A 25,316-nucleotide genomic window follows, 5' to 3' on the forward strand; every position below is an offset into this window, starting at 1 on the left:
ACCACTGGACCCACAATGCTGCCACTGTCACCACCTCCCTTTTCTTTTTCTTTGCTTTCATTTCTTTTTTATGGCTGAACTAGTGACCTGGTGCATGGAGTCATGCACATTGAAAGGAAATTAATTAGAAGATGGCTGGTGGGGCAGGACTGGGTGAGACGGGCCGGACATGCCCTGGAGTCAACCTCCCCAGTCTGCTGCACCTGGCATGGCACCGTGGCTTGAAGGGCGTCTGTGGGGAGAGCAGGGTCTCTCCAGCAGGTGGGGTCCCTCGGCTTGGCCTGCAGGGATCGGCCGAAACCGGCTCTGACATCCCCCGAGGGGTCCCAGAGTGCGAGAGGGCACTCTGTAAAGTTGCCGTTGTACAGGGTGTGGAACGCAAATGCAAGTGTGCAGTAATCCAGATTTGGGACTGACAGTGCCCAGTAGCAACATAACCCATGGCTGAAGGTGGAATCACGTGTCCCCATGAGGAACCAGGCTCCCTTCTCTCTGGTTTTGGGGCGTGTCACCCAAGAACCGCTGCTGCCAAGTCACCGCAGCTCAGCAGCTCCTGGTGGTCAGTGCACATCATAGCTACCAGTTGGATGGATACATAGTATATTAGCCTTTTATATATATAGATAGTATTCCACCATATGAATACACCACATTTTGTTTACTCATCAGTTGATGGACAACTGTGTCTACTTTGGGGCTATTATGAATATGCTGCTATGACATTTGTGTACATGTGTTTGTGTGGATGTATGTTCTCAGGATGTTCCACTTCCAATGGAGTCTAGGAGTCATGGTAGGGAGTGGGAAGAAAGAATGAAGCAGACGGACCTGCTCACCAACTGGGTACTCGGAGCAGATGGGTGGGAGTGAGAAGGGTAGGCTCAAGATCCTGTTCTAGCCTCACTGGGAGACACGTGGGAGGCCAGGGTAGGGCTGTCCCCCAACTACTGCACCCCCGCATTGTTGTGCCAGATCTGACAGCCATTTGCTAGAAATAACTTGGCCCATGGTATTTTCCCTGGAAATCAGGTCCATTTTTTTCTGTGCCCTGCTGGGGCCCAAAATTAGTTAAACACATAGAGACTAGTGAGCCACACGCTTAGTCTAGAGGAGAAGAGTGTTGTCAACAGGAAGCTGGCCTGCCAGGCGAAAGAGGTGGTCAGAGAGACAAAGGCCAGTTAACCAAGTGTAAACCGAGGGAGTGGTTTTGTTTATGGGAAATGCTGCAGGTAGCTCCCTGGCCCCATTTGACAGATGAGAAAACAGAGGCACTGCAGTGAAGGAATCTGCCATTCAGAAACAGAAAGGGTGTTAAAACCAGAGTCTCCAGTTGTGCTGAGAGCAGCAGGAGCAGCAGGTTTGGTGAAACGTTGCCCGCAGTGCTGTGTCTGTTTTTGAGTTCACAGGAGAAGACCGTGGACACAAAAACAAGAATAGTTTATGTTGTTTTAGTCTCTGAAAAAACAACACCAAACTCCACCCCAGCCCCAAAGCAAAAACACAAAACAGGGCTTTAATTGCCGTCTTTTTTTTCTTTCTTTTGTTTTTTGTTCTCCAGCCAGAAAACATTATGTTGTTAGACAAGAATATTCCCATTCCACACATCAAGCTAATTGATTTTGGCCTTGCTCACGAAATAGAAGATGGAGTTGAATTTAAGAACATTTTTGGCACACCAGAATTTGTCGGTGAGTTTTAGGGCTATTTCTCTCCCAGTTAAGAATCTGATATCAAAAGGTAAAGAAATCCCAGTAACAATCCGGTGTCTGGGGCTATGGCTTCCGGGCTACGAGATGATGCCTTTGAGGCCCACTAGAAACTCAATGGGTGGGAAAGGAAGTGTCTTGCTGGGCCTTTGGGTGAGGGTCCCGGATTGGCTTGGGAAGGCCAGGTGGGGCTACTGGCCTTTGCAGAGTTAAACCTTCCCAGAGCTGGTCCCATCTCCTGCTCTTAGATGAGTTTGTTGTGAAGATTTAAAATTACCTCACCCTCTTGCATTCCTGTAAATTCAACTTTCTCTGAAAAGAAAAAGGGAAATCATCTGCCGGATGCCAGATCCTCCCACTCGCCTCTCTTGTATGCCTGTCCTTTATTTATGCACAGGAGGCCCACCTGCAGCAGGCCCAGGCGGCTCTCTCTTCCCTCTGTTTCTCCCACTCTTGGCCCAGGCCTCAGAAACCCTCTCATGGGGCTTGGGCTGCTGGTTGGGGTCATAAAGAAACAGCCTTATAAAGGGGAAAGGAATAAGAGTTGAGAACCACTGTCTCTGCTTTGGGAGTTAGAGTCTTGAAAATGGAGGGAAGATATCATCTCCCCAAAGCCCAGGGGCTGAAACTTCTGACCACAGTCTAAATAAAAAAGAAGACAGAATGTGTCAGGTCACTCACTCTGATGGATTTTTAGGCCACACTTACCAGCTCTGCAGCCATGATGGCATGGTGCTGCAGAGGCCCCACAGACCCACCGGCGGGGGTGGGTGCCAAGTACTATGCCTGGTGCTCTACAGACACTGTCTCGGTTAATCCTTAAACCACCTCGTGAAGCAGATTTACTTATTTCCTCTATCAAGAGCTTTGCTCAGGGCAAAACAACCAGTAGGTGGTGGAGCTGAGATTCAAATACAGATACATTAAACATCAAAGCCTTATTCACTTTCCATTACACTGGATTGTCTCTCTGAGGAGACCCTGCCCCAAGGAGCTTACAGTTTGTGGAAACAAGACATCAAGCCACCAAATAAGAGTTCTAGAAGACTCTTTGCAGATCATTGGTCTAGTTTTACAAACGTGGAACTGGAGGACTGGAGGATTTTAGTTAAGATCAACCAATGGTTATTCTTCATCTTTTGTATGGGAGATATTAGGTGAGGACTAGGGACAGACACAGTGATGGTAAGGAGCCGCATTCAGAATAACACACCCAAGGTCACACCATGAATTGGTGGCAGAGCAATTAATCATATCCTATCTCATGGCCAATCATCGCCCTGATTTTCTGATTGAACCATTTATTGTTATTAGACACTTGGCACGACTTAACAAAATAATATACATTTTACTACATATGTGAATGGTGGGCAGCAATTGCTATCTCAGAAAAAAGTTCAATAATAGATGTCTTATGTTCCAGGTTCAAGCTGGCTCTGCCACCAATTCATGGTGTGACCTTGGGTATGTCATTCTGAATGCAGCTCCTCAAAGACTGTTCAAACAAGATATCTAGCAAAGTCAATGGGATCAGTCAGGGCCTTGAACCAGTGAGGGACAAGGGCTGTTGTGGGTGGAGGAAGTTTCTGAGAGGGGTGGGGAAGGAGCCAGGGTAGTGGAGGAGCCCATTCCAGGTTCAGTCATCCATAGCAGGGGGATAGGGCCAGAATTAGTGCATTTATCAGAGACAATTCACTGTTCACTCTGGATGGAGCAGAGAGTTCACACAGACTGGTTATGTACGTGGGATGTTCATGAGTAGGGTCAAACTGTGGAGTGTTTTGCCCAGTTGTATGTTGATAAATGTCTAACAAATGGGTCTCAAAACAAAACCCTAACTTCTAGTATTTTTCAATTTCAAGCTATGAACATGTCACTGAGATCAGAGTTGTGAAGAGACGCTCACAGCTGACTCTTGTGAGACAGTATGAGCCAGTTCCAGCCCCAAACTGGCTTTCTGTGTACCTTACAGATTTGTAGGGCGGCTTCTCTAAGCCCCTGCCCAATCTCCGATGCCCGACTCTCCTGAGAAACAGGTTATAACCATTTTCCTTATTTCCATGATTTCTTTGAAATTTCAACCTGAGACCCAGGGTTAAAAACTTACTGTCAGCTTCCTGGAATGTGTTGGACCTGGTTTTCCAAAAGCCCTCCCGCTACAAAACTGGCCTCTTGAAAAAAATATTATTTTTAAAGCAATTTTGGACTCATAGGAAATGAGTAAGGGTAGTAACTTCTTCAGCATAATCTGGCTCACCCAAAAGCCACTGAAATGAATTTAGAACTGGATCAGTGAGCAGCAAGTTCAATAGAAGGACTGCTCCTAAAAGCAAGTACACATATCAGTATTTCAATCAGAGACTAGCAAGATTTAGATGTTCGAAGACATAAGATATTGAAATGATCAGATGCTGACTATAAAATAAATGGAATGTATATAGAAATATAAGGTAGAATCACAAGAATGAGCAAGCAACAGAGAGTGTCAAAGATGCCCAGGCAAATTCTAAAAGGAACCAGATAAAACTTTAAGAAATACAATCTATACTTGTAGAAATGTAAAACTCAATAAATGGACTAAACAGCAGATTATATACTGCTGAGGAGTGACTTGAAGAATTGGAATACTGAGCTGGAAAAAATTAGCTAGAGTACCACAAACGGACAGACCTAGAAATATGAGAAAATAAGAGAATGAGGATAAAAAAAGAAAGCCTAACATAGGTCTATTTGAAATCTCAGAGGAGAGAACAGAGACAATAGAGAGGCAACATTTGAAAAGAATAGCTGAGAATTTTCAGAACTGATGTAAAAACAGAAACCGAAAGGACAGTGTGCATCAAACAGAAAACAAAAGAAAATAAATCCATACCTAGCCACATTATAGTTAAACTCTAAAGTACCAAAGACAAAGAAATCTTAAAAACCAGCCAGAGAGAAAAGATAGATCACCTACAAAACCAGAAACAAACAGTAATGAGACTAACGGCATACTTCTCAAAACAACAATGAGGCAGGGGAGGGTCAGGGAGGGGGAGGTAAGAGATCAACCAAAGAACTTGTATGCCAAAACAACAATGGAAGCCAGTGTCCAATAGAATATTATCTACAAAGAGCTGAGGAAAAAAACAATAGTTGTGTACCCAGGAAAATTACATTTCAAGAATGAGGGTAGTGCTTCCTTCGGCAGCACATATACTAAAATTGGAATGATGCAGAGAAGATTAGCATGGCCCCTGCATAAGGATGACACGCATATTTGTGAAGCATTATATGTATAAAAGAAGAATGAGGGTAAAAGATTCAGGTAAAACAAAGCAAAAAACAATAAAAACAAAACATAATCAAATACCAGCAGACCATTTTTTAATGGAATTTCTAAAGGATATACTATGAGTTAAGGAAAATGACCTCTGAAGGGACATCTCAATATAAGAAGTAATAGGAACAAATAAATCAGTCAACATTATGCAAACATAAACATTTCCTATTTAAAATAATGATGAAGTTTTAAATATGAGGGTAAAAAAGGACAACTAAAAACTGAAGAAAATAATGCAAATAGGACAGAATGCTTGAAATTAGGGTCTTATATTAGTAGAGGAAGGTTAAGATGTTGACTTACGTTAGCGTTTGTTAGATAGGCATAGTAAAGTCTCAAGGTAGCCATTACAAAAATATAAGTGTGTGTGTGTGAACACTAAGAAAAAAAACAAAAACAAAAACAGAAAGGATGAAAATGGACAAACAAAAACACATAGAGGATAGAAATGATACATAAGTATATTGAATAGAGATAAGGACTGGAAAATGGTTGCACTTCTCACACTGAATGTCAAAGTGCTGTATGTGTCTCTAAATGCTTCCTCCCAATTTCTGTATGTCTCTTGTCTGGACCAGTGACAATTTGCAGACTATTCATCTGTGGACCACACTTTGAATACCACTGTCCTAGACAAAATCTTTCATGTGTGTGCCAGGTTACATGTACAAAAAGTAGTTCACATAAATGGTGTTTTAATAACAAAAGAAGTGGAAACCATCCAAATGATCACTGAGAAGATAGTAATTAAAAAAATGATATGTGTATATCTGCACAAGGGATGATTAATTAGCGGAGAAAATGAAAGACCGTGGATGATCATTCAATGGATGCCTGAAGCATAATGTTGAGTGAGGGGGGAAACATCAAATGACAGTGGATCACATGCAGTATGCCATCATTTTTATGAAGCTGAAAAATAAGCAAAGCTAGAAGAATGGCTTCCCGTTTCTGCAAGTAGCGAGAGGTGGGAGGGTGGAATGGTGGGTGGCTTTGATATTGTCCTAGGTCAACCAACTTAGCCTTTCCCACTCCCTATCTTATTCCATTAGTCGTGAAACAGGCTCAATCCTTCTCCCTGCTCCAGCCTCTGCCCTCTCTTTCTCTTCCATTTCATAGGCAACCTTTTTTTTTTTTTTTTAAAGAGTTGACTACAAACTTATCTCCACTCCCCACACTCAGGGCATTCTTTGGCCTCTGCAGTGAGTGTGAAATGCAATACTCACTTGCCAGTGCTTGTCTGCTTGACCTCTGGGCTGCATTTAGTCTCCTTTTTCTCTCAGTAGAGTCTTCTTCCCTAGGCTCCGCACCCTCTCCTGGTCACCACATCATTTGCACAATTCCTGTTTCCACCTATACGATGACTCCAAATTTGATAGCTCTGGCCCACTCCCCAATGCCCAGCTTCTTCCTGGACACCTTCCCCCGGATGCCTCTCAGGCACCTCAAGTTCATCATCTGGACCCCAGAATGTCCTTCTGACCCTCAGGTGGGAGGTACCCTCCTTCAGACCAGACTTGGAGGAATGTGTATTCCCTCTCTGCCATCTTCTCCATCACCTTCCAGTGCTGACCTGACTGGCTTCCACCAGAGAGTTCTCAAGTAGACCTTGTCACTAGGCCCCATTTCCCCTTCTTGCATCTTCCTCTCTCCGCCCTCCTCTTCCTTTTCCACACGTTCCTTTGTGCTCTCCTCACTATCAAGGCCTCTTTGTAAAAGGTTTCTACCAGGATAACAGGCAACTAACTTCCTCAAAATTCTTAGAGCTGGATTATCCCCTTCCTTTGTTCTGACTTTCCTTAGTGGGGATTCAGGATGGAGACATTTGGTATCAAACTCCCTAAAACTCCCTACAGCCATCTCTTCCATTTCCATACTCCTGCTGACTCTTCCATATGGCTTCTTGCAGCTCCAGAGATTGTGAACTATGAGCCCCTGGGCCTGGAGGCTGACATGTGGTAAGTAGTGTAGGCCACCCAGGTGGTCTAGGGATCCTCCCACAGGCAGAAGGCCTCAGACCCTGGCTCTGGCTGATATCCCTCTTGACCGTGAAAACCCCTTTCTCCACGCTCTCCTTTCAGAGACTCTGGCTGCTCCACGAGTGCTGGGTCTGAGGCCTGGGCAGCTGGAGGCAGGTAGGCCTGGAGATGAGGCCAGTTAGAGCATGGCAGAGGCAGAGAACAAGGGGAGAGCTGAGGCTGAGGTCCAGGATCCACCGCTGAAGCCTGCCACGGCCATGATGGAGATAATGTAGTAACAGCTCTTTCAGTCAGTCAACCAAGTGACACTGAGAGCCTCGTGTTCCAGGCTCCGTGGTGGGCTTGGGGATACCACAGTGATTGATTCTCTGCACAGACAGGACTTGTTTCATGTGGACAGTGCTTTATAGTTGGCTGAGCCCCTTGATGAGTTGGTTTTCTAAAATCCTCCCAGCAGTTCTGTGAGGTAGTTATTATTGTCCTCACTGTGTGAGGAGAGAGAGACTCAGAAGTGTTAAGGGACTTGCCCCAAGCACAGCCTGCAAGTGCAGGAGTCTGATCTTAAACTTGGGTCCTTGGACTCAATGTCCAGAGTGTGATGACTCCACATGCTTCCCTGGGTGCTGCTGAAGAGTGGGATGGAGAGGACTGTGGAACTCGAGATGGCCTTCAGAAGCCACCATGGAGGGGCAAGTGGCCACTTCCCCTGAGAACCATGCGGGGAGTCCCTTGCTGGTCCGGCATTAGAGCCAGGAGGCCCTGACTTGACTGTGCTTTGTTTTGCAGGAGCATAGGCGTCATCACCTACATCCTGTGAGTATCCCTGATTCCGGATGTCCCAGCTCAGACCTGGGGGAAGCAGGAGGAATGAGAGAGATGCAATCAGACAGACAGATTGACACTGAGCACCCACCATAAACCAGATGTGTTCGAGCCACACAGCAAACCCGAGGCTAAGCCCTCTTAGCTCCATTTCACACATTTGACCCTGGGGTTGGAGTTGGGCAGGAGAGCAGCCTGTGGCCCTCCGCACTGTGCAGCCTGTGTCTGCATCCCCACCGTGGCCGGGGCCCACCTCTCTGCTTCACCCAGACCAAAGTTTGCTGTGAGAGTGTCAGTTTTCACTCAGAAGCCTTGTGATGACAGCTCTCACGTCATTATGCCCTCCCTGATCCTGCCTCCTTCTCTCCCTTTCTCCCTTCTTTCCCCAGCTCTCACTTCTCCCTCCTCCTTTCTCCCTGGAGTTTCTCCTTTCTGTTCCTGAAGTTTTAAGTCGCTCAAGCAGAGATTTCCTGCATAGCTCTGTGTGTAGTGGATCTGACACTTTCCATCTCCGTGGCCTTGGCAGATTCTTAACTCTCTCTGGGCCTGTTTTTCTCATCAGAAAAATAGGAATCATGAACGTCCCACCAGGGGTGTGTTCTAAGGGTTAAATAAGCTGACATGTGCAAATTTCCTGGCACTGCTCTGGCACCTAGAACATGGCTGATTAGTGGTTGTTTATTCCATCAGTGCTTCCCAACCAGTTTCCCCCCACAGCACACCTGGGAAATGCTATTTCTGTGACACATTGGGTGAGAGTCAGCCCACAGCCAGACTCAACAGCTGATGGGGTCATTCTCCCTACACCCCCATACACTAGTTTTCTGGCCAGCAGTACTTGGACTGGGGGCTCTGTACAATGTGGGGGACCCCCTTGAGCTGCAGAGAGGGACTAAACCCTGACTGTACATAAGACCTTTTGATACCACCACGGTCGAGGCCCTACCCCAGATCTATTAAATTAGAACCCCTAGGGGTGGGATCTGGGCACCAATTATTTTAAAAGCCCCAGAGGAATTCAATGCAAAGAGAGAGAATTTGATGCATTGCTCTATAGTTCCAAATCAGAGCCAGAATAGTCAGATGTTGGCTCTTGAAACATTGGTTCCTTCAGAACTCTGGTGCCCACATTGAAATGTTAAAGAATCCCAGTGTGTATAGGGCACATAGACTTCTTGTAGCTCATTTGAGTTCCGTACAATTTTTTGAGCGCCTGCTCCATGGTGGGCATTGTGCTAGGCACTTGGGATAGTGACATGATGGAGAGTCTGCCCTGCTAGTCTGGAGCTCTCTGTGTTGGGGTGGGGTGGGGAATGACTCCAGGTAGCTAACTCTCACCCAGTGGGACCAAGGTTATGGTGGAAGTATGAGCCCGTCTCTGTAAGACACAGATGGGAGAGGCAATGGTCTGCTGGGGCTTCAGAAGGTTTAATGGGTTTGGGGGAAGAGAAGGAGCTTTATTGATTGACCTGATTTGAACTGGACTGTACAGAATGAGGTTAATTCTCCAGGTATAAAGGGATGGAAGGAATGTCCTGCTCAGGAAGGAAACAGCATGTTAAATGTGGTGAAATAGATAAGGAATGTGTTAGGGACTAACTCCTGATGCCTTGCTCAGGAGTTTAGATGTGATCCTATAGAGAGCATGATTTCCAACTGGTGTGCCACAAGCATTTTTAAAACATGCAATACCCGACTAGTTAGTCAGGGGCACTGACCTCTTTTCCCTGAGGTTGTCAAATTAAAAAATGACAACAGCCAACACAACAATAGCTGTCTGGTGTGATTGAATCAAAATTATACCTACCTTTTATCAGATCAACAAAAATATATTTTTGGCGTGCTGCAGAATTTTAGTAATTAGTTTATGTGTACCATGAGGCGAGAAAGGTTGAAAATTGCTCCTAGAGAAAATGGGGAGCCATAGAAGGTTCTTTGTGTTCTAATAACGACGATAATAATGGCCACCAATTTCAGATCTTTAATGAGGGCCATGATTGTATGGATCATTTTATATACGTATTTACTCTTCACAACAATCATGTGAGGTGGAGACTTAATTTCTTCATTTTATAGACAAGAAAACTGTAGATCAGAGAAGCGGAGTAACTTACCTAGCTTGAACCTAGGATTGAAATGTCAAATATTTTCTTGTGCACTATGCTGAGAAAATGGCAGTGCGGATGGCGATGACTTTCAAGAGATATTTGACCAACAAAACTTTCTGACCAGTTGGATGAGGTGAGGAAATGGAAGGAAGAATCAGAGGTGACCCCTGTGTTTCCAGCTCGGATGCATTTGTGAAGTAGCATCATTAATCCCGGCAGGGAGTTCAAGGAGGGAGGTTTGGGCACAGTGACTTCTGGGAAAATGGCACCTCTAGGTAGAGGTTTCCCATAAGCAACTGGCATATGTGTTAGGAGACAGTAGATTCGGGAGTCACTGCTTAAATGACGCCTCCTTCACAAACCTTGCAGGGCAACCTCACACCCCCTTCTAGTCCCTAATGGCACAACTGACGCCAGTGTCAACTCTCCCATGAAGCCTGCACTAGGCCTCCCCTCCATCCTGTGCTCCCACAGTCCTTTGTCTGTCCTTCTATTATATTCCACTTTGTTCTGCTGTGCTTCTCTCCCTTCCTCTTTCCAGTCTCCTGAAGATACAATTTCTGTCAAGTGCTTAGTGAGAGCTCCATAAAGTGTATTGAATTGGACTCAGTTAAAAAAGCTGCTGACTGGCTGCCCAGAGGGGTCAGGCAGTGTTGCTGGGAGCTCCCAACCCCATGCAATCGTATGGGTCAGGGTTCCCTGAGTCCATCACCCCCTATTCATCTACTTTCCTGTAGTCACGTGTTCTCTCTCTCTGTGCTCAGCCTAAGTGGAGCATCCCCTTTCCTGGGAGACACGAAGCAGGAGACACTGGCAAATATCACAGCGGTGAGTTACGACTTTGATGAGGAATTCTTCAGTCAGACCAGTGAGCTGGCCAAGGACTTCATTCGGAAGCTTCTGGTTAAAGAGACCCGGTAAGAGGACAGAGAAAGGCACGGCCTTCTGAGGTACTAGCCTGCACCTGTTGCCCTTCCCCAAGACATGTCAGTCTGTCCCCACTTTCTCACGGGCTGTCATCTGTGCCATTGTGGTCTAATCTGGGCAGGTGCTGAGAAGTGTGGACTGGCATTCATCTTGTTTGCTCAAGTCTTTCTGCTTCTTTTCCTGCAGAAAAGCAAATAACTACATGTGGTGTGTGCACAGTGTGTATCTGTGTGTGTGCAGTATTTGTGTGTGTGTGTGTGTGTTTGGAAGTCAGCCTGGGTTTCTCTGGGACACATTATCTTGTGCAGTCTGTCCCCAAAGCACCAGGAACTAGAATTTGAAAAGGAAAGCAGCAGGTTTCAAACCAATTCAGGTGGGGAGGTGAGCTCAGAGAGGCCAAAAAGTGGGAGAATAGGAGACATAGTAATCCTATCCCTTCTTCAGGACTGAGGGTGAGCTCTGTGGCTGTGGGGTCACAGTGGGAAATGGGCAGGGAATTGTAGGGAGTTAGGTGCTCGGAGCATTGCCTACCTGGGGCAGGAGTAAGGTCTACAGATTCTACAAGGTCATGGCTTCTTGATCCTACAGACTTTGGAGAGAGCCAGAGTGGGGTCCTTTACAGTACAGGATGCCGATTTCTCCAGCTAAGGGCAGTGCTAGGCAGCAGCACCCTACCTGGGTACAGTGAAGGCAGAGCTGAGAAGGGATCTGGGAGGCAAACAGAGACCAAAGGTTTAACAAGGGAAAGTGGGAAGCTCAAAAGAGCACTTACGACTCTCCTATAGTGTGGCGTTAGGCCCTTCCGCTTTGGGACCAAAGACGAGGGTTTATGTATTGTCACTCTACAGAGGAGTCAGTTTGGACCATGTTCTCGAGTGCAGAGAATCCAGCCAGTTCCCCATCCCCCATTATTCTGGTTTGATGGCAGTGATCAAAGAATGCCAAAATGCTAGTCCAAGAAGAGTAAGAATGAAGACCTTTGCTCTTAGCTTCTGTCCTCATGGGTCACCTCTATTTCTGGTCCTCATTGCAGGAAGCGGCTCACAATCCAAGAGGCTCTCCGACACCCCTGGATCACGGTAAGGGCACAGTGATGCGTTCCAGTGAGCAGGAAGGTCTCCGCTCTGTCGCCAGGGCTGGCTGGGGTGGCCGCATGCAGAGGACCCTTGAAATACTGATCCATGGGCACAGCTGAAAGCTAGTTGGAAGGCCCCAAGTTTCTGGGCCTCTTTCAAATAGGTTTATAGGTTTAAGATTTTATTTCATGGGTTCAAGTGACTTATAAAATGCAACCGTCACAAACCTTAGTTGTAACCCTTTTTCTCTAGGGACATCTTACAAAGTGTTCTTTGTCGGATGATGTGTCACTCTTGTTCCCGTTGTAGAGAGAGATTGGTAACAATGAAAGTCTCAGCTTTGTAACCAGGGCTCCTTCTGACTTTTGGGGCTCTGAGTAAGGAGGACACTAAACCAGTCACCTGGCTTCCTCAGGCACCGTGAGACCTCAGGGAATGGGGCTCCGAGATGGAGGCCTGGTGGGAAGAGGCAGCCGCTCTCTGTGGGCAATTCCGTTCCCTCTGGGGAGGACAGGGGCACAAAGGCGACTCCCTGCCTGACCTGCTTTGTAATTGCGCTTCCAGCTGCTGGTTTTCCAGAGGTTTTGTGGTCTAGTCACAGTAAAGTGCTATGAGAAGCCCTTTGGGGCGGTGGGAATCAAGAGACTGGGGCTCTGGCCCTATTAGTTCTGTTAACTGAGCAGATGTGTACTCCAGGCACATAGTAGGACTTCTAATGCCCTTGAACTGTTTGTTAAATGAGAGAACTGGCGAGGATGATCTGAGGGTACAGAAGAGGGGGTGAGGGGAAGGGCTGGAGTGCTCCAGAAAGATCAGATTCCTCTACTCACTGAAGGATGAGGAAGGGCCCTCCAGGTTTAGGGTGAGCTCAAGGCACAGGGCTAGGGAGTCTCTTGGGCTGCCTCCTTGCTCAGCCTGCTGAGTGTTGCAAGGTCCAGGCGGCTGACTGGCCCTGAAGGCAAGAGGCCACTCAGCCGCCCACTGTGAGACCTGGCCCTGCGTGCTCCCGGCCTTGAGTAGATGCCTGCGGAGTGCTGCAGCCTGCCTGTCTGTGTGAGCGCCCTAAACGCTATGCGTGTGAAGACCCTCTAATGCCGAGGGCCACCCTGCCCTGAAGTGAGCATGCAGGCAGCACCCTGTACTCCTCACCTTATGATGGTCTGTAGGGGTGCTCATCCCACCCTGGTCCTCCACATGGCCTGGCGCATGCAGTGAATGCCAGAGGCTGCTTGTGTGCCTTCTGCCTCCAGCTCGGACTGCCCTTTGGAGCAGGAGTCAAATTAACTCTGGTCTTCTGTCTAAACACCCACCAGTCCAAAGGAGAAGCCAGAGCCCCAGAACAGCGGAAGACAGAGCCCACCCAGCTGAAGACCAAGCGCCTGAGAGAGTACACCCTCAAATGCCACTCCAGCATGCCTCCCAACAACACCTACGTCAACTTTGAGCGCTTTGCTCATGTGATGGAGGATGTGGCTTGGGTTGACCAGGGATGCCACGCCCTGGCAGGGGCCCATGACACCATCCAGGATGATGTGGACGCTTTCGTTTCCATCTTCAATGAGAAGGAAGCTTGGTACCGAGAGGAGAGTGAGAGTGCCCGGCATGACCTGTCCCAGCTCAGGTACGAGTTCCGCAAAGTGGAGTCCTTGAAGAGGCTCCTGCGAAAAGACATCCAGACCACAGGCTCCAGCCTCGGAAGCGTGGCCAGGAAATTGGACCGTCTGCAGGGGCAGTTTGAAGCTCTGAGGCAGGAGCTCTCAGCAGACCTACGGTGGCTCCAGGAGCTGGTGGGCAGCTGCCAGCTGGAGAGTGGGAGCACAGATGGCCTGGGCTCTGTGTTCTGCCGGGACGCCAGTGAGCCCCTAACGGAGCTGCGCAGCAGACCAGGCAGCGACCAAGTCTTGGCCGGCTTGGAGCTCTGAGGACCAGAATCTCGTCGGCAATGCCTCCTGGATGGCTTGCAGAAGCATGTTCCAACGGCCCTGCTGGGCATCAGCTAGAGTTATCCTGCAGGGATGTATGTCTGTAGCATAGACTTCCACCCCCTTCCCAGAACCCAGAATCACAGAGGTACTAGCGAGTTATTCATTCTGCACCTCCTCTCACCAACCTGGTTTTCTGGGATGGGGGATTGGCAGGGCAGCCAAGCTGTGAAAACAATTGAGAATAAACAGCCTTCAATGTATCTTTCTCTAGCGGGAGGACAGCTGGCTCTGGGGAAATGCTTGATAACTGATGTGTGATCATGGATTTGTGCACATTTCACTTCCCACCTATATGCCTTGGGGGTGGCAGATCTTGGGTAATATTGAGCTAAACGGGGGTAATAGTAAGTCAGCTTGGTGCTTCCCTGCTTCAGAAGGAGGAATTTTAAATGCACAGAGAAAATATTACTTCTCATTTGCATTGACATCGCTTATCAAGCACTTATATCTTTGATCCTTAGGTCTTTGATCCCTAAAATAACTTTGCAAGACAGGAAAGTCGGTGGCATTATTATTGCTATTACTATTATTTTCATTTATCTGATAAGGAAATTGACTCAAAGAGGGAAAATGATTTTCTCAGGGTCATTCATAGCTGGTTGATACAGATGAAACAGAAACTCAGGATGCCTGACTCTAAGATGAGGTATATGGGAAGAAATTGCGAGACTTTGATGTAAATATCCATCTTAGTATTAAAGTTCAGACCCCAGCGGTAAAATAAGCAACTTCACGTATTCTGCCAGGTATGGATGGAATGCTTCGTACCTTCAGATGATGGAGGAATATGTCCTAGAGGGCGCAGTCATGGCCCTGAGCCTGTCTGAAGCCCAGCCCACAGAGCAGGAGGAGGGCAGCATCTCACCCTTCTCCAGCTGTCTCCCTCTGGCTAAGGGCCTCAGTTTTGTGTTGGGAATGAATACCAAACAGGACTCAGCAAGAAGGTTCCTTTTCTTACGTTCTTAGGGCATTGGGCCCTAAAAAGTCAGAGAAACTCCATGAGAGTTTTTGAAGAGGGGGACATTAAGACTGGGAAGCATAAGGTTCAGTCGTCCCCTCTTGACCCCAAGCTTTGAGCATACCCTCTGAGGACTGTGTGGTCTTATCACCCTTTTCCCAGAGGAGCACCCATCATCTGGCTCATAGAGACAGAGCATGAGTGTGGGCCCAGAACTGTGCTAGAAGCTTGGGGGTTGGGGAAAAGATGTATCATTTCCAAGTGTCTTAATAGACTCACAACATACCCTTGTCAGAGAAGCAGGGTAAATGCTATTCCCAGTTTAGAGAGGAGGAAACAGAGAGGATGTGATTTGCCCAAGGGCATAATTGTGGCAAAAGTGGAGGTATCCTGAGACATCTGTTGCCTTCCTGCTTCCCCTAACTGCCCCAGGCTTCAGGAGTTTTCTCTGCTTCCGAGGCAGGTGATATGCAGATTCAACCATCCACCCATTCTTAAATGGTTTCTGAGCACCTAGCAACTGCCAGGTACTTGGTTTGGCCCTGGAGATACAAAGCTAAGAGAAAACAGGCATGTTTCCTGCCTTAACAAAGTCTGCAGTCCAGTGAAGGATTCCAACATTAATCAAGAACATTCTAGAAACGTAGAACTGAAGCTGAGACATATGCTGGGAATGAGAAGTATGAATTACTGTAAGAGCCTGCAATGAGGGTTTGATCTAATCAGGGAAGGCATCCACGAGGTGGTGATGCTGAGCTGAGATCAGCTAAGCACACTAGGGAGAAAGAATTGTTCCCTACAGAGCCCTCACGCCATGGCTCTGTGGTCAGAGGGGGCATGGGAGGCTGAAATTACATAGATAGAAAGAAAGCTGGAGGGGAGAGAATAAGAGGATTGTATACATGTGACTGGAGAGGATGCAGGACCGGCAAGGCTTTGCCATATCAAAGACCTCTGCCTTTGTCCCAAGAGTCATGGGGAACCATGATGGATGCCAGGCTAGTCAATGGCCCGATGTGCTTGGGGGAAACGCCTAGTGAGCAGCACAGATGGGAAGTGGTTTAGGAGGAGACATGAGATTTTAATCTCATGAAAGCATTTCCTCAAAAGTCTACCTCCTTTTCTATTAGCATGCTGGATCATTTCAAATATATATAATATTGTAACAAACTTTTTTCATCAAATAGAAGAAACCGTATTTAAGATGCATCATTATTTTATGTACCAAAAATAAGAAAGATAAAAAGCCCCAGATGAGAAGTCCAATAGGAGACCCCCCCACACACAAAGGAGAACACCTGTACTAAGACGGTAAGTGACAAGGCCACCGTGAGAAAGGAAAAGCAAGAGAATGTGAATCCCAACCTTTTCCCTTGGGGCGGGATGACAAACCCTCCTCTAAGAATAGACGCTCCGGGTGGTGGTCCTCATCCTTTGTGAATTTGCACAATCGGCGTGATCCAAAAGGACCTCAAGCAGAGACTCTAGGTCAGACAGCCTGAGACTGGTGGCCCCAATGGCTGGCGGAAATAGACTGAACACCTGCCTTCACTTCAGACCGACAGTTATGATAAGATGCCATTGATTGGGAGACAAGTCCTGATTTCAGAGATCCAAAACTGTGCGTCTTGGAATCAATAGAAGATGGCAAAGCCGTTCCTATGCCTTCCCTGGGAGAATTGGGACAAATGACCCATCTGCCATCTCTCCAAGGATGCCCTGTCCCAGGATGTGACGTACTCATTTGGCATAAGGCACTGTTCCTATTAAAGGGTCCTTTGGCCATGTCAACACACCTTGACCTCACACAGCCAGGTTTCCTAAGGAAAGGAAGCCCTGACTGAGCAACTCAGGGGAAACTTTCTTGTGGATGTCGAAATAAAATGCAATTGAAGAGTAAGACGTTGATGATGATTTGAATTAGAGAGATTGGGAAGAGGGAGGGATACGTTTCTTTTAGAATTGTGGCAGCAGCCACAGGCTCTCCAGGCAGGGAGGTCCTCAGAGGTGAACCACCAGACACCCTTGCAGCACTTTACAGGGCAGGACTTGTCTGAAGTTCACCCAGCTAGTCAGAACATAGGAGGTTTTCCTCACAGGCGTGGAATTGTCCTCTTTATGTTCAAGTCCAGTCATTGGTATCGATTTGTCACTTAGACACTTTATAAACAGATCCTTTTCTGGCCTAAGAACTTCCAAGGACAAATAGCAGTGAACTGAGAAATGCCCCCAAGTGTTTCAGGGAAACCAGAGAAGAGTGTAACCTTCCCCGTCACCTGGCCAGTCCAACATGCAGCACCCTTTGGCTTCAGAACCCGAGGAGACCCAGCTGAACTTCTCCCCACACGCCCACAGCTGGAATTTTAGCAACGGGGTCAAGGGCAGGGTGGGCCTGATGGTCCCTAGGCACTTGTCCACTTGTCCTTAGATGGAGAAAGGCCTGGGGCACTGCTCTGTGGGCAGACCCAGCTGCCGTCAGATTTTTCATTCACTAGGCTGTTAATGAAAGATCGGCGCTGTGCTCTGTGCAAATGCCATTCTGGACTCTTGGGGCGGGGAGTGTGAGTATGTGACATCTTCCTGAATAATGGTTCCCAGGGAAGCTGGAATGGGCTCCTGGGGAAGGCGGCAGCCTGTCCCTGCTCTGAAGGGCATGCACATGGCACACAAAGGGGGGGTACCACTGATTCTGCGATGCAGGCGGCTGGCCTTGAAGGGGTGTGAGGAATAACAATGACAGGAGAAGCCAGAGTCTGCTCCATGCACCTGCTCCCAGCACTGCCCACGCTCCCCTACAGGTGATTATGGACATGGAGGCTTCCCACCTCACTCCATCACATGGTGCAGTCGGCCCCTTGGGAGGTGGCTTTGTGCCCCGATGCCATCCCCGCTGCAAATGTCTATGGAACTGAATGGCCTTTTCTCCTTTGTCTGTGGAACTCTTGGCCTGTGGAGAAGGCTCTGCCCTGGAGCTGAGACCCAGCAGTGGGCATATTTGAGGAGCAGAAGGGGCCAGTTCAGTGGAACAAACACTGATTGTGCTCAGCTCTGGAGGGAGGTGACAGATACGGACAAGACAACTCCTGAGTAAAAGATTCCATTTCTGGGATAAATGGGGACCTAACCCACTGAGAGACACGAGAGGCCGTGGTGATAAAATAGAGGTACCCAATATTCCAGAAAACAGGAGAGAGATGAATTCTGATTGAGAAAAGTTGAGAGGGGAGGCCAAGGGCAGAAACATTCTCAGCACCCTCCCCTCCCCCACCCCAAACTGTAGCCTTGGAGAACAGCTGAATAGAATTCGGAGGGCTGGGGATAAACCCAGATTGGGGCCAGGACCCTGGACTGGGAAGTGGAAATTAAAGAGAAGATTACAGAGATTAAAAAGCGAGTTTTTATTTTTAACTTTTTGTTATGGGAATTTTTCAAAACCTGCTAAAATTATTGAGAACGGTGTAGTGAATTCTATGTACCGATTACCCAGCTTCAACAGTGAGCAAGTTGTGGCCAGTTCTGTCTCATTCATCTCCACCGTTACTTTTTCTGGAGTATTTCAAAAGCAAATTCAGACTCATTTAACTCACAAATTCTTCAGCTGGAATCTCTGACAAGGACTTTTCCTATTAATATCACTACTGTGTCATTATCACACCTGACAAAATCAGGATGAATTCCTTAATGTCATCTGCATACACATTCCGTACTCGTGTCCCCATTTTCTCAACGATGATCTGTCATCGTTGGTTTGTTCAGATCAGGATCCAAACAGCATCCACACGTGGCATTTGGTTGTTATGCCTCTCTAGTCGCCTGTCTTCTGTGAAGTACAGAAGGGGGAGCTTTGGAAGCTTTTCCTGGGGACGGAAAATGGCTCAGAAGACCGAAGGCCCTGGAGAGTGGATTAAAAGTGAGAGTTTCCATGCTGAGATCTAACTGGGAAAAGTGAGACCGGATCAGGCAAAGAAAGGGGCATTCTTGCCTCTTCCCATTGACTTTGTTTGATGTGGGGACAACCTGCAGGGACACATGGTTTCTGCAGCTCTCCCCACCCGTTTATAAGGAGGCAGACTCAGGCACCTGTGAGCTTCACACGCTCCTTTCAGGAGGTGAGTCTAGGTAGAGTCTAGGCTTCAGCCAGGAAACCAGCCAGCAAAAGGCAGAGGTGGAGGGGCTGCCTATAGAGAGATCGGGGAGAGGGGGCTAGAGTAACAGACCTGGACAGGAGAGGGCAGTGGGCACCCAGGTGTCCCTGGTTTTCAGTGGAGGATGGGGCTGGAGAAATGGCACAGATGGAGGTTTGAAAACTTGCAATCTGTTTGCAGTTTCTAGAGGAGGCTTGGTATTTAACGAAAATCTTCCGGAGTGCCTCTTCTGAAGAGCCAGGTTTCTTTTTTATGCCTGGAGGATGGCTGCTGCTTCATCCCCCTGCTCTGTGGATGAGGGTGCTGGCCTAGGTCACCCCACTGGGCTTTTTCAAAGGCATTTGCACCTGCAAAACAAAACCTGACTTCGGCCACAGCATTCTGTCTTCTTGCCTCTCTGACATTTTTCTGAGACACACAAATGCTCCTAGGAGCCTGGTCAAAATTGCCCAGACTCTCTGGTATCCCCAAGGACTACAGGCCGGAGGAAGGTGGGCACTGTCTGTTTGCAGAGAGATGGGGGTGGGGTCAGGCAGAACATAGCTCCATCTCCCTCATACTCTCAATTTATCAAAAGTGTTGGTGCCACGTTCCTTCTGGGAACAGATTTCACTACAGAATTTACATCTCTGATTTTCAAGGCTTAGATGAGAGTGTCAGCATTTGGTGAGCTCTCTTAGCAACCAGGGAGGCTGTTGGTTAGGAAAGGCCAGGCTGATAGATTTATAGCCCCGGTAGCCTCGTCAGAGCTCATGCTATTTTGTGTAGCATATAGACAGGGCCCTAGAAGGAATTGCATCACCTCCCATGAATGGTCTCTGCGGATGATCCCACCTGATATTTTAGTTGGGCCTCTCTGCTGTCACTGGCACTGCTAGACCAGTTGGAAGATGGGATTCTCATAAACAGGACTCCTCTAGCCTGCATGTTAACCTTCCAGCCATGGGGTCTAGGCATCTCTCTCCTGGCAGTGGTGCCAATCAGTAAGTGGATAGACTCCTCCCGTCTCATCAAACTCTCCAAATGGAGTACAAGTGTCCCCTGCAAGGGTTAGGGCCAAAGGTGAATTGCAGGCATTAGTGAAGTTAGAGGTAGAAATGTTCTGTGGATTGGGGCCGGGGGTGGGGCCGGGGGGTGGGGCAGGAAATCACATTGGAAAGGAGACACTAGTTGCTGGGAGGTGCAGGAGAGAGGAACTAACAAAAAAAAACAAATAAATGCAGAATAAAATGACAGTGACACATGCTGGGAAAAAGTAGGGCACAGGCACAGTGAGTTCTGTGGAGCTGCTGGGTGCTATCCTATATAATAAAAGGGTAATATGCAAATTAACCCTAATAGCAGAATGACTGGGAATGACTGATCACAAGAGGTCCAGTGCACAAAATTCATGCACTGGGTGGGGGTGGTCTCTCAGCCTGGCCTGCACCCTCTCACAGTCTGGGACTCCTCGCTCCTTACCATCCACCTGCTCGCTGCTTCTTACCACTCGCTCGCTGCTCCTTAGCGCTGCCGCGGAGGCGGGAGAGGCTTCCGCCACCACTGCTGCACTCACCAGCTGTGAGCCCAGCTTCTGGCTGAGATGTGTGCTCCCGCTGTGGGAGTGCACTGACCACCAGGGGGAAGCTCCTACATTGAGTGTCTGCCCCTGGTGGTCAGTGCACATCATAGTGACCGGTCATTCTGGTCGTTCTGCTATAACAGTTGCTTAGGTTTTTATTATATAGATGATCAAGGAAGGCCTCTCCGAGGAGGTGACATTTAAGCAATGACCAGAACAAAGTGACAAAGTGAATATGAAGGAGCAAGGGCAAAACCCTGAGACTGTGAGTTCCTGGACTAGCAAGCAAACCTGTGTGGTGGGAGCCACAGCGATAGGAATGGGAGAGGGAGGAAATCAGGTTGGAGCAGGACCCAGGTGGTTCAGGCCTTGGGGGTCTTGGTGAACGTGTTGAGTTCCATTAAGAGTGTCAGGAAGCTGCTGGAAGGCTTTGATACCAGGAATGGGCAGGCTCTGCTCTCTTCTGCGTCTCCCTTCCAGGTGAGATCTCAACCCAAGGCCGGGCTTGCAGGTGTGGCAGAGGAGGTGAAGGCAATTAAGGAAGGAGTGGGAGAGCTGGCCCAATGCTCCCTCAGTGCCCTCTGCTCTTCTCTTCCCTCTCCATCTTTCTTTCTCCTCTCCCTCCCTTCTTTGCTCCTGTGCCCTTTGATCTAAACCACTATGTTCCAGTTTGGGAGGGTGACCTGCCCTGGCTTTCTCTCACGTGTCAAGGCTGTGTACACTCTCCTCTCTGACCCCCCACAGAACTCTGCTGACTCTCAGGCAGAGCTGTGGGGAGTCATGGTGTTATGACACCTTGTCATGGTGTCATGGCTGCTGACCCAGGTGCCTGGTCTCTCATTGGCAGGAGGAGTCCTAAGTCCTAGGTTTTATTCCAGTTGGTCTCTTCAACAGCTCAGGGAAACAATTTCCACATACAACTATTAAGCACCCGTTATTGAAAGCTCTGAGTGGGAAGGAGGTGGGGCCAGGAACATTGACAAACACATGAAGAAATTTCTGTGCCCTCAGGTTGTTTTCCACTAGTGGGACTGAAATGATGGTATCTGTAATAAGGGAGCTCATGTGTTTTGGTCGTGTTGGGGAGAGTGACGTTGTTTCTTGGAAGTTGTCTTAAAGGAGGTCACATTTGAATTGGGCTTTGAAACACACAGAGGCCTTCCAGGACGATGGGGGTTGGGTGGACGTGGAAAGGGCCTCCTGCCGGAGGATGGTAAGCCCAGGGCAGTGAGGGCCAGCAGTGTGCACCGGCTTCCGCTGGATGGAAAATAAACCAGTGTGGTTAGGAGTAAGACCAGCACTCAGGAACCAATGAGCTGCCTCACCCCACATTCTCTGAGGTGCCAAATGAAGCGCTGCTGTGTGGAGGCTCAGAGCAGAGAGAGAAGCAGAGCTGGGCTTTATGGACCATCCTTTGAGAATCTGTGAAAGCTATTGACTCTCTTCAGAATAAATGTATATCTGTACATAAATTCTAAATTATTTAATTGAGATATAATTCACACTTTATAAACTTATCTTTTAAAAGTATACAATTCAGTGGTTTTTAGTATATTCACAGGTTGTACAGCAATCATCACTATATAATTCCAGAACCTTTTATTAATATCTTTAGTAATCATTCCCCATTCTTCCCTCTCCCCACCCCCTGGCAACTATCTATCATCTGTCTTCATGGGTTTGCCTATTCTGCACATATGATGCAAATAGAATCATACAATATGTAGCCTTTTGCTTCTGCCTTCTTTCACTTACAGTGTTTTCAAGGTTCATTCATGTGCAGCATGGGTCACTCCTTCATTCCTTTTCATGAATAATATTCCATTGTGTGGATAGACCATATTTTGTCTGTCCATCGTCAGTTAATGTACATTTCAGCTGTTTCCACTTTTTTACTATTGTGAATGATACTGCTGTGAATATTCATCTACAAGTTTACATACTAAAATTTATAAACCATTTCAGAAGGTTCATAGAACCCCCAAACCCATCTCTTGGTGTCAGAAAACTGTGTTTTATTTGCAAAAGGGGAAGAATTAAGAGGGAATTGACTTATCAAATTGTATACATTAATTATGTTTAAATTTTTTGATAAAAAAGCTATTTTTATTTTTCTAAGCTATTTTTTAAATAAAATGAAATTTAAAAAGAAGGAATGGAGAAGGCAGGAAGGCTATCAATAATTTATTTTTATTTATTGAGCATCTCTAGGTTAAGCACTTTACATACCCACATTCATTTAATCCTAAGTAACCCTGATATACAGTGTTACTGATCCCCATGTTACAGATGAGAAAACTGAAGCTCAGAAAAGTCACCCAGACTTCGTGGCAACTACACATTCCGTTTCCTCTTGACCTCCATCAAAGCCCCTATTTCCTTCCATTTATTTTTGAATAGAGTACAATGTCCTGTTTGCCAACAAGGCACCCGTTTTGCTAAAGCCCATCATGCTCAGTGCACAGTGGGCATCCTAGACTACTATACAATAACCCTTTCCCAAAGTGATTTGTGATCGAAAGCCCTGCCTCCCTCACTTCTTCTTGCGGGAGCTCAGCCTCTGCCCTGGCCAGCATGTGCATCTGGCTGTGGTAATAATAGCTCAGGGGCACCAGGGCATCTCCTGAACAGCTGAGACGTATGTAAACGTTGTCCTCAGTGTGATATCCCTCTGCATGCGCTGCCTGGCAGGGATGCCAGGGTCAGGCTAAGGATGGCGTGTGGTTGGGGTTCTGTGGAGAGGGTGGCCGCTGCCCAGAGCCCAGTGTCAGCTGCCATGCTCCTCTTTGTCTCCCAGCCGGTGGATAACCAGCAAGCCCTGGTGCGCAGGGAGTCCGTGGTCAACCTGGAGAACTTCAAGAAGCAGTATGTCCGCAGACGGTGGAAGGTGCGTCAGGGCTTAGGGGTGGGGTGGGGGGTGCTGTGGGTGCAGGGGACCCAGGTGGGTTCCTGGTTCCCTCCAGGGTCTCTGTGCACATTCTCACCTGGCACTTCCTCTTCTCTCCCTCCCTCAGCTCTCTTTCAGCATTGTCTCCTTGTGTAACCACCTCACCCGCTCCCTGATGAAGAAGGTGCACCTGAGGCCAGATGAGAGCCTGGTAAATAAATGCAGTGCCTTCTTCTGGGGTGGAATTCGGGGGTGGCCTGGAGCCCGGGGATGAAGGGAGGCAGTTGGGTCTTTACTGTTTCCAGCCAGTTCTGCTGGTCTGCTTTCCTCTGCACTGTGATTAGTGGAGGCCTCGTGTTCAGAGGGACCACCTAGATCAGTGATGGCGAACCTATGACACGCGTGTCAGAGGTGACACGCGAACTCATTTTTTTGGTTGATTTTTCTTTGTTAAATGGCATTTAAATATATAAAATAAATATCAAAAATATAACTCTTTGTTTGACTATGGTTGCAAAGATCAAAAAATTTCTGTATGTGACACGGCACCAGAGTTAAGTTAGGGTTTTTCAAAATGCTGACTTGCCGAGCTCAAAAGGTTCGCCATCACTGGCCTAGAAGGTGCCAGGAGAAGCATAGCCCTGGGGCTCTCAGTCCTCTGCTGGTGGGCCTTCAAAGGCACACTGCTGCCGCTTCACTGCCCAGCCTTTCCCCGAGGACAGGTAGCCTGCCGGGGACCTCAGGGCTCAGGATAATGAGACACCACTGGCAATCCAAAATGTATTCCTCGCAATCCAGAGATCTGCTGTAGAATGGGAGCTTTATATTCATGTTTCAATTGTTCTTATTTCTGGTTAGCTTTAGACGAACATCAATAATAATAATTAGATATCTTATATGTGATTAGCTTGTTACCGTTTTGTGTACATTTAAATTGAGGGACTTATAATACACTGATCAAGAGTGTGGCCTCTGGAGCCAGACTACCAGGATTCACATCTGCCACATAATAGCTGTGTGACTTTGAGGAAATTACTTAACCTCTCTGTGCCAAAATGTTATCAATTGTAAAATGGGGTTAACTATCGTAGAGCAGTCATAGGGATTAAATGATGACATATTCTTAGAACCTGACACTCTAAGTGCTCAATACAGATTAGCGGTTATTGTTGTCTAAAATGCTCCTCTAGACTTTACAATGCAGTGCCAGTGCTTCTGAATGCAGTGTTAGTATTTCAGCTGTTAGAAGTTCCCCGGACAGATGCTCCTCACTGCTCTCTGAGTGTGGTGAGGGCCCGAGGAGTGTCTGGGGTGGCCCAGGTCAGGACAGAAGGTGACTCCTGCTCAGGACAGGGCTGGAAGGCAGCTGCTGAGACAGATGGGCCATCAGCCTTGAGCAGCCTTAGGACACAGCGCTAGGGCTGAATCCCAGGACCGGGCACAGCCCCTGTGTTCCTCCCTCCCCCCACACATCCTGGGTTCCTCTTTCTTCAGCCTCAGCTCTCCTTGATTCTTGCTATTGCTCAGGACTTGAGTATTTATGGCTCCAGAGACCTGAAACAACTATGTGGCTTTGGCCAAGCTATGTCCCTTTCCTGGTTGCTTTCCTCATTGGACTCCCTCCCTCTGAAAATCCCTATTAATGACAGGCAGACTCTCCCCCAGCTTACTTTTTTATTGTTTGGCTCTGACGCACACTATAAAGTTGCTATTCAGCGGAGCTTGAGTTATTTTTATTGTTATAGCCGGGCTTGGTCCAGGATGTGTTTGGCTAAAGTTGATCTTGACCTTGGATTTCCAAGTGGCTATGGCCCGGGGAAGGGGAGAAGGCCCTGGGAAT

At 47.6% G+C, this 25,316-nt stretch overlaps 1 protein-coding gene across 6 annotated transcripts in view; it reads left to right on the forward strand.

Annotated features, from left to right (window-relative positions):
* The window catches only part of DAPK2 (death-associated protein kinase 2), a 112,384-nt gene that overhangs the window by 85,073 nt on the left and 1,995 nt on the right, over positions 1-25,316 (forward strand). For 2 of the 6 annotated variants that reach the window (XM_006770789.2, XM_015568528.1), the window contains exons 5-10: positions 1,559-1,688; positions 6,938-6,986; positions 7,794-7,820; positions 10,702-10,854; positions 11,898-11,943; positions 13,254-13,862. In XM_006770789.2, coding sequence (XP_006770852.1) covers positions 1,559-1,688; positions 6,938-6,986; positions 7,794-7,820; positions 10,702-10,854; positions 11,898-11,943; positions 13,254-13,862 — 1,014 coding nt within the window. Of the gene's footprint in view, positions 1-1,558; positions 1,689-6,937; positions 6,987-7,793; positions 7,821-10,701; positions 10,855-11,897; positions 11,944-13,253; positions 16,784-23,386; positions 23,477-23,603; positions 23,688-25,316 lie in introns of those variants that run through there. The other 4 variants (XM_015568527.1, XM_015568529.1, XM_015568530.1 and 1 more) reach the window with 3 other exon arrangements.

This window comes from Myotis davidii, unplaced genomic scaffold, assembly GCF_000327345.1.
Source record: "Myotis davidii unplaced genomic scaffold, ASM32734v1 scaffold461, whole genome shotgun sequence".
Classification (NCBI taxonomy): Eukaryota; Metazoa; Chordata; class Mammalia; order Chiroptera; family Vespertilionidae; genus Myotis; species Myotis davidii.